At 45.0% G+C, this 12,889-nt stretch overlaps 2 protein-coding genes and 1 long non-coding RNA gene across 6 annotated transcripts in view; 1 reads left to right on the forward strand and 2 right to left on the reverse strand.

Annotated features, from left to right (window-relative positions):
• Positions 1–11,719, forward strand: part of LOC125739619 (tripartite motif-containing protein 16-like) — a 56,984-nt gene extending 45,265 nt beyond the window's left edge. The window contains exons 1-6 of one of the 2 annotated variants that reach the window (XM_049009913.1): positions 2,923–3,513; positions 4,201–4,296; positions 4,870–5,103; positions 5,275–5,434; positions 5,817–5,876; positions 9,477–11,719. In XM_049009913.1, the coding sequence (XP_048865870.1) occupies positions 2,923–3,513; positions 4,201–4,296; positions 4,870–5,103; positions 5,275–5,434; positions 5,817–5,876; positions 9,477–10,012 (1,677 nt within the window). In that variant the 3' untranslated portion in view covers positions 10,013–11,719. Of the gene's footprint in view, positions 1–2,922; positions 3,514–4,200; positions 4,297–4,869; positions 5,104–5,274; positions 5,435–5,816; positions 5,877–9,476 lie in introns of those variants that run through there. The other variant, XM_049009912.1, reaches the window with a different exon arrangement.
• The window catches only part of LOC125739605 (NACHT, LRR and PYD domains-containing protein 12-like), a 728,681-nt gene that overhangs the window by 156,985 nt on the left and 558,807 nt on the right, over positions 1–12,889 (reverse strand). Inside the window, exon 9 of one of the 3 annotated variants that reach the window (XR_007397214.1) lies at positions 12,636–12,682. The exons of the other annotated variants lie outside the window; for them this stretch is intronic. The gene's annotated coding sequence lies outside the window, so the exon portion shown is untranslated. The remainder of the gene's footprint in view (positions 1–12,635; positions 12,683–12,889) is intronic. 3 annotated transcript variants of the gene reach the window in all.
• LOC125739661 (uncharacterized) lies at positions 1,616–2,685 on the reverse strand. Its single transcript, XR_007397228.1, has 3 exons — positions 2,503–2,685; positions 2,213–2,414; positions 1,616–1,895 (listed from the first exon to the last, which is right to left on the reverse strand). It is a non-coding gene; the product is annotated as an uncharacterized LOC125739661 (long non-coding RNA).

A 12,889-nucleotide genomic window follows, 5' to 3' on the forward strand; every position in this document is an offset into this window, starting at 1 on the left:
TTCCCCAGTGATTATTAATGATCAGGGGATTGAAGTAGTGCAGCATTATAAATACCTTGGTATTGAACTTGATAATAAATTGAGTATCAGGCGGATGCAATATGTAAGAAAGCCCAAAGGATGCATTTTTATCGTAAGCTGAGAGGTTTTAGGGTAGACAATAGTTTTATGAAGATGTTTTATTTTTGTTTTATTGAATCTATTTTGACCTTCTCCTTTTTAAGTTGGTATGGGTCTCTAAAAGTTAGAAATAAGAATAGATTAAGGAGTATTGTTAATACATGTAACAGGCAGAGACTCGAACCCGGGTCCCACATGTGTGAGGTAACAGTGCTAACCTTCACCACCATGCTGCCCCAAATAATGCAACACTTTAATATTCAAATATTCAAAAACTGGATTGTTACACCTATTTCCACTTTGATTCGAAGACAAATAATTTTGCTGCCTTAACAAATACCAATACAAATACGGTTATTCGGCTCTCTGCACATCCTTATTTGGCAGCGCAGACTAAATGCATGTAGGCCTACATGGAAAGTACAATGTATATGTAAAATACCACGACACGATGCGATTAAATCATGGCGCTAATAAGTGAAATATGTACAGGTACAGAAACAGGGTGAAATACGCAACATTCACTCGAATACCTACAGCGAAGTGAAGTCCAGCACTCATATGGAGGGTAGCAGTACAAAGCACAGCTCCTCCAGGACATGCTGTATTATTTCGTTACATGTTACTGAAGATTTAATGTCCAGATGATTTAATGTCCAAATTTGCGCCGTGACCCGAAAGCTTCATCACTGTAGGACAGATTCCACACAAACTGCACCTGCTGCCTTGACTTATTATTATTGTGGCAACAAGTAAATGTGAAACAGCGCCCCCAGGTGACAGGAGGGTGTACTGCTTGCAGGTGCACACAAGTGGTGCCTCCTGAAATGATGTGCCCTGTCAGACAGCACTGTGACTTGGTAGGTGGCACTGTAGCCACATCTAGAGGGATGTGGGTCTGGTTCCCATTTCTGGTTCTGCGTGTATAGCTTGAATGTTCTCCCTGTGTTCCTTTGTGTTTCCTCAGGTTTCCTCACACAGTCCAAGATCATGCAGTTTGGTGAATTAGTGCCTATTTCATTCTCAGCCTGTGAGTGAGTGTTTGCCCTGTGATGGACTGGCATCCCATCCAGGGTGTCCCTGCCTTATGCCCTGTGCTTCCTATAATGTGCTGTATACTGTATACTTCATGAGGGGATTATTTAAATTTGTTGGATATTTTGTCCAGTATATTATCATTCTTTTTCTGAGCTTAACTAAAGCTGGTCTTGTAGTTGATGTTTTAACTTAGTAGTAACTAAAATAAATTTACAGAGTTACATCCTGAAAAGCTTTCTGGTGGCAAATTAATAGTCATTCTGAACCTGGTCAGCTGACTCCCCTTCCTAAGGCACGAAGGTGGAGTTTGTTCAAACTGCTCTTCTCAGTCTGGCCTCAGTCTAAAACCACACCTACTGCAGCCTGAGAAGCAGGAAGCTCCTCCCACTCTCACACACAGAAAGCTGAGAGAAACCTAAACTGAATCCTATCTGTGGCGAGTGGTGGTGAGAGAAATACTGCCAAATAGTACCAAACAATGGTACCAATAGCCACACGTTAGTCCGACTACGCCACCCCAGGTATTACACCCAGAGAAAGTTACATCGCCCTATCCCCGGGCAAAGGCACACTGGTCCGTTCACCATAAACAGCGGAGAGACGTTGTTCCGAACACACACTTTTATTACACAGTAAAACCATAAAAAGAGTAATCAGTCGATCCGAGCACCGTAAGCTTGGAGCACCGCCGCGTGCCAGCAGCCACTTCCTGCCGATCTAAGGCTGGGCGCCGGGACCTAGAACAGCCAGAGTCGGGCGGGCACAAGCGAGGAGGGAAAAAACAAGACGTAACCGCAAACCAAACAAAATCACGCAAAACCCAAAGAAAACACTGCAGTCTAAAAGAAACAAATAAAATACAAAACCATTACATTAATACACAATAAAAATCCCATTCAAAACAGAACAAATGTATCAACAAAACATAATACAATCAAAACAAAACACAAACCCTTAGGAAGCGGGGGACCAGTCAGACTCTCCAACCCCCACTCGCACTCATGTGGGCACGCACACCCCCCTGCCCCCAGCTATGGACCCGCTTGCGACTCACCCTGCTATAGGCTAGACAGAGTATGGACAAACCGGAAGCGCAAAGCGCGAAACGGTGCAAATGTCACTAGACAGCAGCAATAAGGCAAAGTAAAGCTGAGCCGCCGCTAGGCAGAGCAGGGCACAGTCGCCGCTAGGCAGAGCAGCAGTAGTTCCACGCGAGATGAAGCAGCTGTCAACCCCACGCCACAACACACGGGACCCTGTAATAATAAAAGGTAAGGACTCAAAACCCAGCCGTATTAGCCCCAACGTCAACCGTTCTACTGCAGCTTGTAATATTCACCGTACCGGGCTGAACACACCAAGGTAAGATGTCCGCGGACGAACAGGAGATCCAGCAATTAAGGTGACCGCCGACAAGGAGCCTAGAACATTGGTGCCAGGGTAACCCTTATAGTCTGAGCGCCCTCTCCGATTGGCCACTCCCCTCCAAAACTTAATTAGGCACACACCTCGTTTCCTTCTCCTGCTACACATAGTTACATCCTGAAAAGCTTTCTGGTGGCAAATTAATAGTCATTCTGAACCTCTTCACCTGACTCTCCTTCCTAAGGCAGGAAGGTGGAGTTTGTTCAAACTGCTCTTCTCAATCTGGCCTCAGCACAAAACCACACCTACTGCAGCCTGAGAAGCAGGAAGCTCCTCCCACTCTCACACATAGAAAACTGAGAGAAAACTAAACTGAATTCTATCAGTGATCGTGGTAAAATGGCTGAAGCCAGTATCACAGGGAATCAGAACCAATTAAGCTGTCCTATCTGTCTGGATCTGCTGAAGGATCTGGTGACTATTCCCTGTAGACACAGTTACTGTATGAGCTGCATTAAGAGCTGCTGGGATCAGGAGGATCATCTTGAAGTTTACAGCTGCCCTCAGTGCAGAGAGACCTTCACACCCAGACCTGTTCTGGGTATAAACACCATCCTGGCTGAAGTGGTGGAGAACCTGAAGAAGACAGGAATACAATCAACTACTCCCACTGACCATTATGCTGGACCTGGAGATGTGGAGTGTGATTTCTGTACTGGGAGAAAATGCAGAGCAGTCAAGTTCTGCCTGGTGTGTCTGGCCTCTTACTGTGAAACTCACCTCCAACCTCACTATGAGTCTCCAGCTTTTAAGAAGCACAAGCTGGCTGATCCTACTGGACATCTGCTGGACAAGGTCTGTTCCCTCCATGACAAACCCCTGGAGAGCTACTGCCGTACCGACAAGCAGTGCATCTGTTTTTCCTGTGAAGCGTTTGAACACAGAGGGCATGATACAATCGCAGCTGCTGCAGAAAGGGCAGACATACAGGTCAGGACAGAAACTCTCTAATATAAATGATGAATTTTATAAGTGCAATTTTTTTGTCTTAACTCGTGCGAGTTCATAGATCAAGTCTGATTTGATAAAGAAATGCGTTACTGAATATATCCTATAACTGATTAAGGAGAAATTTTAGCAACTTCACTTATATCAGTGACTGCATTCTAAATGGGGCAAACCTGGGTCAAGATGTTACTATAAAGTATAAAAAGTTCACATTTTCTACCGAAAACTCCATCAAACAGTGAATCATGTGGCTACAGTTGAATGCAGCAAGCAAACAAGGTCAAGAGGATCACTTATTGTTTGGCTGAGCATCTGATCGGCTGAGATGTGTGAGATAAGAGCTTTTAAATATGATGCGATTGTTAGCTTCAAACATGGTGGTTCCCGCATCTTAGAAATCGCCTCCATGCTGGGATTTTCACACACTACAGTGTGTAGAGTTTACTGAGGATGGTGCAGTAAACATAAAACACCCAGACTGTGGTAGTTTTAAGAGGGCAGAGGAGAATCTCCTAACCATTTATCCCGGTCAGGGTCATGGGGAGCACCTGGATCCTTTCCCAGGCAGCATAGGGCACAAGGCTGGGGTCCACCCTGGACAGGATGATTAAAGAATATGATCACCTTCAATAAAACAAATTAATTTCATCATTATTTTGCTACATGTAGAAAGATATGGGTGAAACCCAGACGGAATTTCAGCAGAGAATTCAAGTGAGAGAGAAGGAGCTGCAGGAGCTGAGAGAGGCTGTGGGCTCAGTCACAGTGAGTATGAACCTGAGGAGAAGATAACAGCTGGCTTGTAAGAACTATTTCAGGCGTGAACTGAGCTTCTTCCATAGATGGGTGACTTGAGAGGTTTATGGTAAATTAAATTCACCGTCAGTTATAATGAGTCAGGGATTTCCCACAGGAGTGGGACAAAGGTACTGAACAGGGGGCTAATCTAAATGAAAGGTCTTTTTCAAATGACCTTTAAATAATATTCTTACTAACAAATGGCAAAGTTTCATACACCAGTATAACAGAAATCAACCCCAAAAAGTCACATATTAAACTGAAATCCAGTGGTGACAACCAACCTGCCCCATACAGCCACCAGTCTCTGCCAAATCCCTGCAGCTGACAGTGTATGAGCTTAATGAGTGATCATTTCCAATCAATGCTGGCTGGGTTTCAGTACCTGAGGCATCCAGCATGGTGACGCTCCAAACCCCAGCCCTGTGCTGTTTTTATACCTCCTGTCAGCTCACATCTCTATTGTACAATGAGGCTCTCTGGAGTCTCAAAAGGGGCCAATTGTAATTTATCGTCCTCTGCTCCCTGTGTCACCAACAGACCTCAGCACAGTCAACAGTGGAGGTCAGTGAAAGGATCTTCACTGAGATGATAAGCTCCATTGAGAGAACACGGTCTGAGGTGACAGAGCTGATCAGAGATCAGGAGAAGGCTGCAGTGAATCAGGTTGAAGAATACATGGAGAGACTGGAGCAGGAGATTGATGAACTGAAGAGGAGACACTCTGAGCTGGAGCAGCTTTCACACACAGAGGATCACATCCATTTCCTCCAGGTAACAGAACAGCTACTTTGGCAATAAAAAAACCAGAGCATTCAAATGGATGCATGTTCTCATTTGTATTTCAGCTAGTCTGTCATTTGTCAGATGTTATTGGTCCTGTTAATTAGACTGCCATACACATTTGTTATGATGAAGCTGTTTAATCAGACTGTGTGTCTGTAGAGGTACCAGGGTCTTCCTGTCACCCCTGAAGCTGGATTTGGACCCAGAATCTCCGTCAGTCCACGCTGCTCTTTTGAGAACATGAGGAAGGTGGTTTCTGAGCTGAAGGATCAACTGGAGAATGTGTGTGAAAAGAAAACAGCAGAGATCCATCATACAGGTTAATAAATAAATACATTTTCCTGTCTGTTCATGTTAACACAGACCATGCAGAGAGAGTGTGCAGTGCAGTCATTCTCACGTTTGTGTGACCAAATCCGATTCAGTTTTCAATGTTTAAATCTTTGTAAAAACCAGTGAAAGAGCTCCACATTCTACAGGCTGCAAAGCCCAGATCACATGAATCATGTTTCTTCTGCATTACAGAATCCCTAAATCTGTATTATGAGTAACTTACAATGATTTGCAGCTTGTTGAACTGCCTGTTATTGTCCCTCATAATGAGAGTACTCTCCTGCTGGTGTCTCCACAGTGAGTGAAGTGCATCTCCCACAAGTAAATTCCTTTTACTCACATCCCTGTTTCTCTCTGTCTCCTTCTAGTTACCAAAGACGCCGTCCTACCAGTATTAGTGCCAAGGACCAGAGCAGAATTCTTACAATGTGAGTCTGTTCACACACACGCTTCTCTCTCTCTCTGTATGAGGTGGAATGTGTTTTATTGTCTTTTATTTTCTACTGCTAGGTGTCAGGATCGCTGGGTAGACGGGCAGGCAGGTAGCGGGTAAGGATGAGGCCGGCAGGCAAGGGTGCAGGATATGGGGTTTTATTGAAGGAAACGGGGAAGACGGGGCAGACGGCGATGAACTAACATTAATGACAAGTCTGGGGAAGACGGACTCAGACGCGGACTAAAATACACAAGACAAGCCAAAAATAACAGGAAACAGGTGATCACAATCGGAGAAGCACATGTGGATGATCAGGGGGCGTGGCCACACGAGGACTGGATGTGCAGGTCATGACACTAGGGGAGCTTCTCTTTCTCTCTCCTGCTGCCTCTTGGCCTTCTACACTTACATGAGCTGTTTATGTCAAAAACCTTTGAATCCAATGCAATACAAGGGAAATTTATTCAAACCGCTGTACTGCACCAGGTATAGTATTTTCAGTACTTTCCCTTTTCCATTGACTTCCTGTCAAGTACCAGTACCAAGAGTTCCAGTAACCAAAGTTCCAAAGCAGCCGGGGTACTTTATTGGTACTTTGGAACTTTGGGGCAGGACTTGCAAACATGTTCATTGTTGATTTACAAGATTTACAAGCCGAAAAACCAAACAAACAAGTAAATAATTAACTAAAAAGAATTTACATTGTAGAGGCAGCATATGACTAAACCACTGCTGATTTAATTTATTGAAAAGCTGCAGCAAACAGTAACATTTTAAGCCCTGATTATAATGAGCTGACAGTGTTAGCAGACCTCAGGTCTTCAGGAAGCTTGTTCCACAGACAGGGAGCATAGAGATTAAAAGCTGCTTCAGCCTGCTTGGTCTTCATTCTGGGACACTGAGTGAATGTTTCCCAGATGACCTCATGGGTCTCTATGCTTCATAATGTTCAAGGAAATCAGAAATGTATTTAGGCCCGAGACCCTTTATGTCATGTTTGAGATCGCAGAAGTAAGAGCAGGGGGACGAGGGATCAGAACGAGGGATTTATCGTAGAGCATCGACAAGGCGAGGCAAAACAGACTATGGAACTGAGGATACATACTCTGACATGGACATAAATGCACAGGACTTAATGAAACAACAAGAAACAGCTGATAACATTGGGATTTCACATCAAGTTAACGAGGGGGGCATGGCACATGGAAAGATTGGACGATCGGGCATCAATCCTGCGACACTGATTTCATAATTGTCTTGATGTGACTGTTGAAATTTAGGGCTGAGTCCAGAAAAACATCAAGATTTCTGGCTTGATTTGTAGGTTTTGGTGTCAAGAATTCTTGGAGCCAAAAACAAATATTTCAGTGTTTTCCCTCTTCAGTTGTAGAAAATTCTGCCATATCCACTCATTGGTTCATTCCAGGCACTTATTCAATGAATTTAACGGACTACATGTTACATCCCTGGCTCAGGTCTAGCCAGTTTTATGGGACGTGAACTTACATTTACATTTACATTTACATTTACAGGATTTGGCAGACGCCCTTAGCCAGAGCGACTTACATAAGTGCTTTGAGACTCTGCAAGGACCCAAGCTATGAATACTATCTTTGAGAACTCCATTGAGTAGTGCAGATTTTTTTTTTTTTTTTTTTTTTTTTTAAACACACACCAGAAAAAGAGTCGAGTAAGAATATAGAAGTTCTACGTCAGGTATTTCTGAAAAAGAAAAGTTTTGAGTCGTCGCTTGAAGACAGTCAAGGATTCAGCTGTTCGGACATCTAGGGGGAGTTCATTCCACCAATTAGGTGCCAGGATGAACTTAGGATGAATAGGGAGGCTCTAGATCTACTAACTCGATGAAACCAAGTAGGGACACTAAACCCTAGGATATGGGTTGGGACAATATTTTAATATGAACACATATAATAAAATACAACAGTGGTAACCAATACAGGGATTTGGGTGCTGGGAACACAGGAGGATGGGCCAGACCCAGGGAAAAGAACATGGACGCGTCAAAGGAAAGAAATTAACAAAACATAACAGCTCTTCCCTACCCTGTAAAGATTATAACTAAAACCAAAGATAGAAAATGAAACCCAGACTACACTAGGCTTACCCACCCGAACATAAATACAGAAGGTGGCACTCGCCCTCTAACCCAGTGTGTTCATACAGAGAGAGGACCTACATGTTAATGTATGTGTGCACACTTCTTACCTGTTCAGTTTCACAAGGGGGTGAGGGGGCAAGGGGGGATTGCAGAAGAGAGGAGGAGAGTATCAAAGACACCAAATGAGACTAACAACACAACCATATCTGCCCTCCTAGACACATAGACACAGCCAGCTTCTGAATGCTAGGCCCCTCCCATCAGGAACAGACCAGTCGGGATTGGTTAGATCTTCCACTGGAACACTGAGCACCAATCATGGGTTGCCCTGTATTTCAGATGGATAGGGCTTAACAGTCAGCAGCAGTGATCCTGTTCTTGACAGATCTGGGAAAGGGGGGAGAAAGAAAACAGATATCTACACCCCCCCCCCCCTTTGCACGTGACACTATAATCACATGGGGACACTGTAATATACTGCTGTGTGTCGTCTGCTTAATTCTGATAAGAGATTTTATAGTGTTCCATAATCTCAGCAAACATGTAGATGTTAGGCTTGCAATAAGCATATGGGTCCCCACTCTGTTTAAATGAGTCCCATCCATCCTGTAACACTTTTGTTGCTTCCAAAACAGGTTAAAATGGTAAATGGTCAATGAATCTCGGCTTATGAGCACTGCATGCTGAGGAAAGGCAGGTGTAATGCTAACAAGCAGCTAATATGTTCAATCCCATTCCCTAAGGTGGAGATTGGGCCTGACACAAATATCTGGGCTGGGACATGCTGAAGAATGTCCATGAGATGTGTGAAGTTCTTTTTTAGCAGCTCTGAGCCATAACTACCAACATGTACAACAATTAGGTCCGTGCCCGATGGTTCCATATCACTTGAGGCAGTGATTATACCATATCATTAACCATAGCATTGGGTAGACAGGTTTCACATATTTGCTTTTAATATCATTAATACAGGTTTATAGTACCTTTCACACAATTACTGGGATGTATGTGTGTCTGTGTCTGTTTTGTTCTGTATGTAGATGGATTTGCATGTTTGTGTTCAAGTGAATTTCTGTGTGTGATTTTAGACAACATCCAAAGATCCACAAAAACACACACTGCAAAATCACTTAATTCGTCAGTTTTTTTCTCTTTTTTTACAAAACGGGCTGGTTTCGGTGTAAAGTCTACTGGTTTCAGAAATAAAAATTGTAGTCTTGGAACTTCTTTACAAATTCTTTATATCGTCTCGTAATGTCTTTGTGCGAGAGTGTAACAGTTTAATACATTCTGGTATAGCTCTGCATCTTTAAAAAAATCCTTCACCCTTGTTGAGTATACATGAGTATATTGGGAATAAAATGTGTGTATTGGAGCGAGTTCTGTGTTAGTGAGTGTGTGAGGTGTGACAGTGATAATGATGGAGATGCTGGGCTTCGTCATGGGATTAATCGCTCTTCCTCTTGCCTACAGACTCCTGCCAGCTGACGCTGGACCCCAACACAGCAAACAGATACCTGTCTCTGTCAGAGGGGAACAGGAAGGTGACAGGGGGGGCAAAGCAGCAGCCATATCCTGATCATCCAGAGAGATTTGACTGGTTCTTCCAGGTTCTGTGCAGAGAGAGTCTGACTGGTCGCTGTTACTGGGAGGCTGAGTGGAGTGGGGATGGAGCCTGGATAGCAGTGACTTATAAAGGAATTGGGAGGAAAGGAGGGAGTTATGACTGTCAGCTTGGAGCCAATGACAAGTCATGGACGCTGCACTGCCTTCCTGACAGTTACTCTGTCCGGCACAATAATAAAAAGACTGACATACCCAGAAAGCCCTCAGGCTCCCGCAGAGTAGGAGTGTATCTGGACCGGGCGGCTGGTACTCTGTCCTTCTACAGAGTCTCCTCTGATGGACTGACCCACCTGTACAGCTTCACCTCCTCATTCACTGAACCCCTCTATCCAGGGTTTTGGCTTTATACAAACTCGCCCATGTCGCTCTGCATGCTGGGATAGCTCACTGTGTGCTGGAGGAATCTTTTTTTTTCCCTCCACCATCCCCTCCCCTGCGGAGGAATGAAGAAAACGGAGAAGAAGGGAGATAGAGAGAGAGGGAGAGAGAGAAAAAAAACACAGATAATCTGCTTCAATACCTGCTGATGAGAGAAAACAACCAACATCTGTACGAATCACTATGAACATGTTAAGGAGCAACAGCCGATCAAGGCAGTGTGTGTCTGCGGGTACTTGTGTGCACACCTGTGTGTGTGAGCGCGCTGATGTTCATAAGGTTTCTCCATGTAAATGTCTAGTAGTGTGTGTGGGGAGCCATAGCCCCATCCCCAGGACATGAAGTAGACATGGAGGAGACCTAGGCCCCAGACATCCAGAGGCCCCCAGTGCATGGGAGCCCCCTGAGGACCACCGCAGGGAGAATAGCAGCCCTCACCCAGAAAAGGGCAGAGGAGAGCTCCGGAGGGAGGCCATCCAGCAGCCACAGTGCAGGAGCCCCAGGGGGCCGGCCACACCAGGGCAGACCAGGCCCTGGGCCCAGAGATCCAAGGGCCACCCCAAACCCCCTCAAGGAGCTCGACAGAGCCAGTGAGAACCACCATCGCACCAGCAGCCGGGGGCCCCATCCACCGGCAGGGAGTGTGGCGAGGGGAAATAGAGCCCGAGATGTTATTTCTGGTGGAGTCTAGGACCCAACCTGACACATGTGTATAGACAAACAGACACACACATATAGAAGCATACGTTCCCACCCTCATGCAGACATAAACAAATATTCACACATTCACCCAACATAGAGTCACACAGAAATGAACTCTGTACACACACTCTCACTCCCCATATATACTCTATATGGACCCCTATTTTTCCTCTGGCGTGGAGACCAGAAAATCACCCCGGACCCCGCAGCAGCCGAGAAGCCCACCAGCCCAGACCCCGACCGGACGGCCAGTTCTTCCTCTCAGCCGCCAGTTCCAGATGGCAAACAGTGAACAGGGGTGTGAAAATACCTCATGCCCCCCTTCGCCCACTCAGATGTGGTGTTGGTGCGTGTTGTTCTAAAGTGCTTTTAAAACAGGGGAAGGGCACGGTGCCAACCACCCCCTGCCATCCAACAGCTGGTGTCAGCTCGGCCCCTCCCCAGAACCCTCAACGTGTATGTGCCATTTATAATTGAGAAGTGGGCACTGGTACCAGAGGTAAGGCTGAATGAACAGAGGCCCTAAATGTATGTGTCATGAGAGAGTAAGTAATGAGAGTGTCTAAGTTGTGATGTATGATTGAGATATAGGAGGAAAAAGGTAAAATCTCTGCTTTTTAATCAGTATAACCCTTTTTATTGTCTGAAGTTTCATATATATCATAAATGAGTGGGCTTGTGTGAGCGGCATGGTGGTGCAGTGGTTAGTGCTGTTGCCTCACACCTCTGGGACCTCGGTTCGAGTCTCCACCTGGGTTATGTGTGTGTGGAGTTTGCATGTTCTCCCCATGTCATCGTGGGGTTGACAAGCTGAACAAACACAGGGAAAAAAGAAATTTTCTGTATGATTAAAATGTAATGAAATGTAGTCCTGATGAGTGGAGTGGGGGGGGGGGATTTTCCCCTCCCCTCCCCTCCCCTGAATATGTATGTTTTTTTAAATTTCTGCCTGTATATTGTATTTGTTACCTGTACACTGACAATAAAGGCTTCCTATGCCATCCTATTCATATCCTGGTTCAGCACTACCCGAAGAGTAACTCAGTAATATTAATAATGTAATATGATTAAATTCACTTTATTGTAATTGAATATAACTAACACGATTAGGTTATATCAACAAATACTGTATAATAACCATGTAAAAGTAGATGGGAGGGGCAGTGTGGTGGTGCAGTGGTTAGCACTGTTGTCTCACACCTCTGGGACCCGGGTTCGAGTCTCTGCCTGGGTCACATGTGTGCGGAGTTTGCATGTTCTCCCCATGTTGTCGTGGGGTTTCCTCCGGGTACTCCGGTTTCCCCCCACAGTCCAAAAACATGCTGAGGCTAATTGGAGTTACGAAATTGCCCATAGGTGTGCATGTGTGAGTGAATGGTTGTGAGTGTGCCCTGGGGCTGGCCCCCATTCCTGGGTTGTTCCGTGCCTCGTGCCCATTGATTCCGGGATAGGCTCCGGACCCCCCGCGACCCAATAGGATAAGCGGTTTGGAAAATGGATGGATGGATAAAGTTTAGTACACATATCAATCACAGGTCAAAACAGAGCTGAATCTGACTAAAGCAGAAGTAATAAAATGAAGTCATTTGGGAGCCGGAAGAGCCGACTCTACTTGGTGAGCTGAGCCAAATGATCCGACTCACTAAAAAGAGCCGAAATTCCCATCACTAGTGCAGACTGAGGAGACGTTCGGTGTCACAGCCAGTTTGGGGAGATTACAGGTGCTGTCTTAGGACAATACTAACAAATCTCAAAACAGTACTACTACAGAAGTTCCCAGACTCCCATTGTTATTTAAGAAAGTCGTCATCTTTAAGCCCAACAAATGAAAATAAAAAAAGCAGACACACATCACAATAATTGTGTTAATGCTTTCATAAAGTAGGACTGACAGTGTTAAGAATAAAAACATGCAAACAAACTTACATTTATGGAACCCTGGTCTGGTCCTGCACTCCCCACTGTGGTCCACACTATAGCAGAAGCAGAATGACATAGTGCTGCTGTATCCATTTATTTGATTGTTGCATTTTCTCCACATACACGAGTCTATAGCAGGACAGACACACACTCTCTACTCACTTCAGTTTCGCCAGTTTACAGCTGGGATCCTCCAGGAGAGCAGAGAGCAGCTTCACTCCTGAGTCTCCTGGGTGATTGTAGCTCAGGTCCAGCTCTCT

This window comes from Brienomyrus brachyistius, chromosome 4, assembly GCF_023856365.1.
Source record: "Brienomyrus brachyistius isolate T26 chromosome 4, BBRACH_0.4, whole genome shotgun sequence".
Classification (NCBI taxonomy): Eukaryota; Metazoa; Chordata; class Actinopteri; order Osteoglossiformes; family Mormyridae; genus Brienomyrus; species Brienomyrus brachyistius.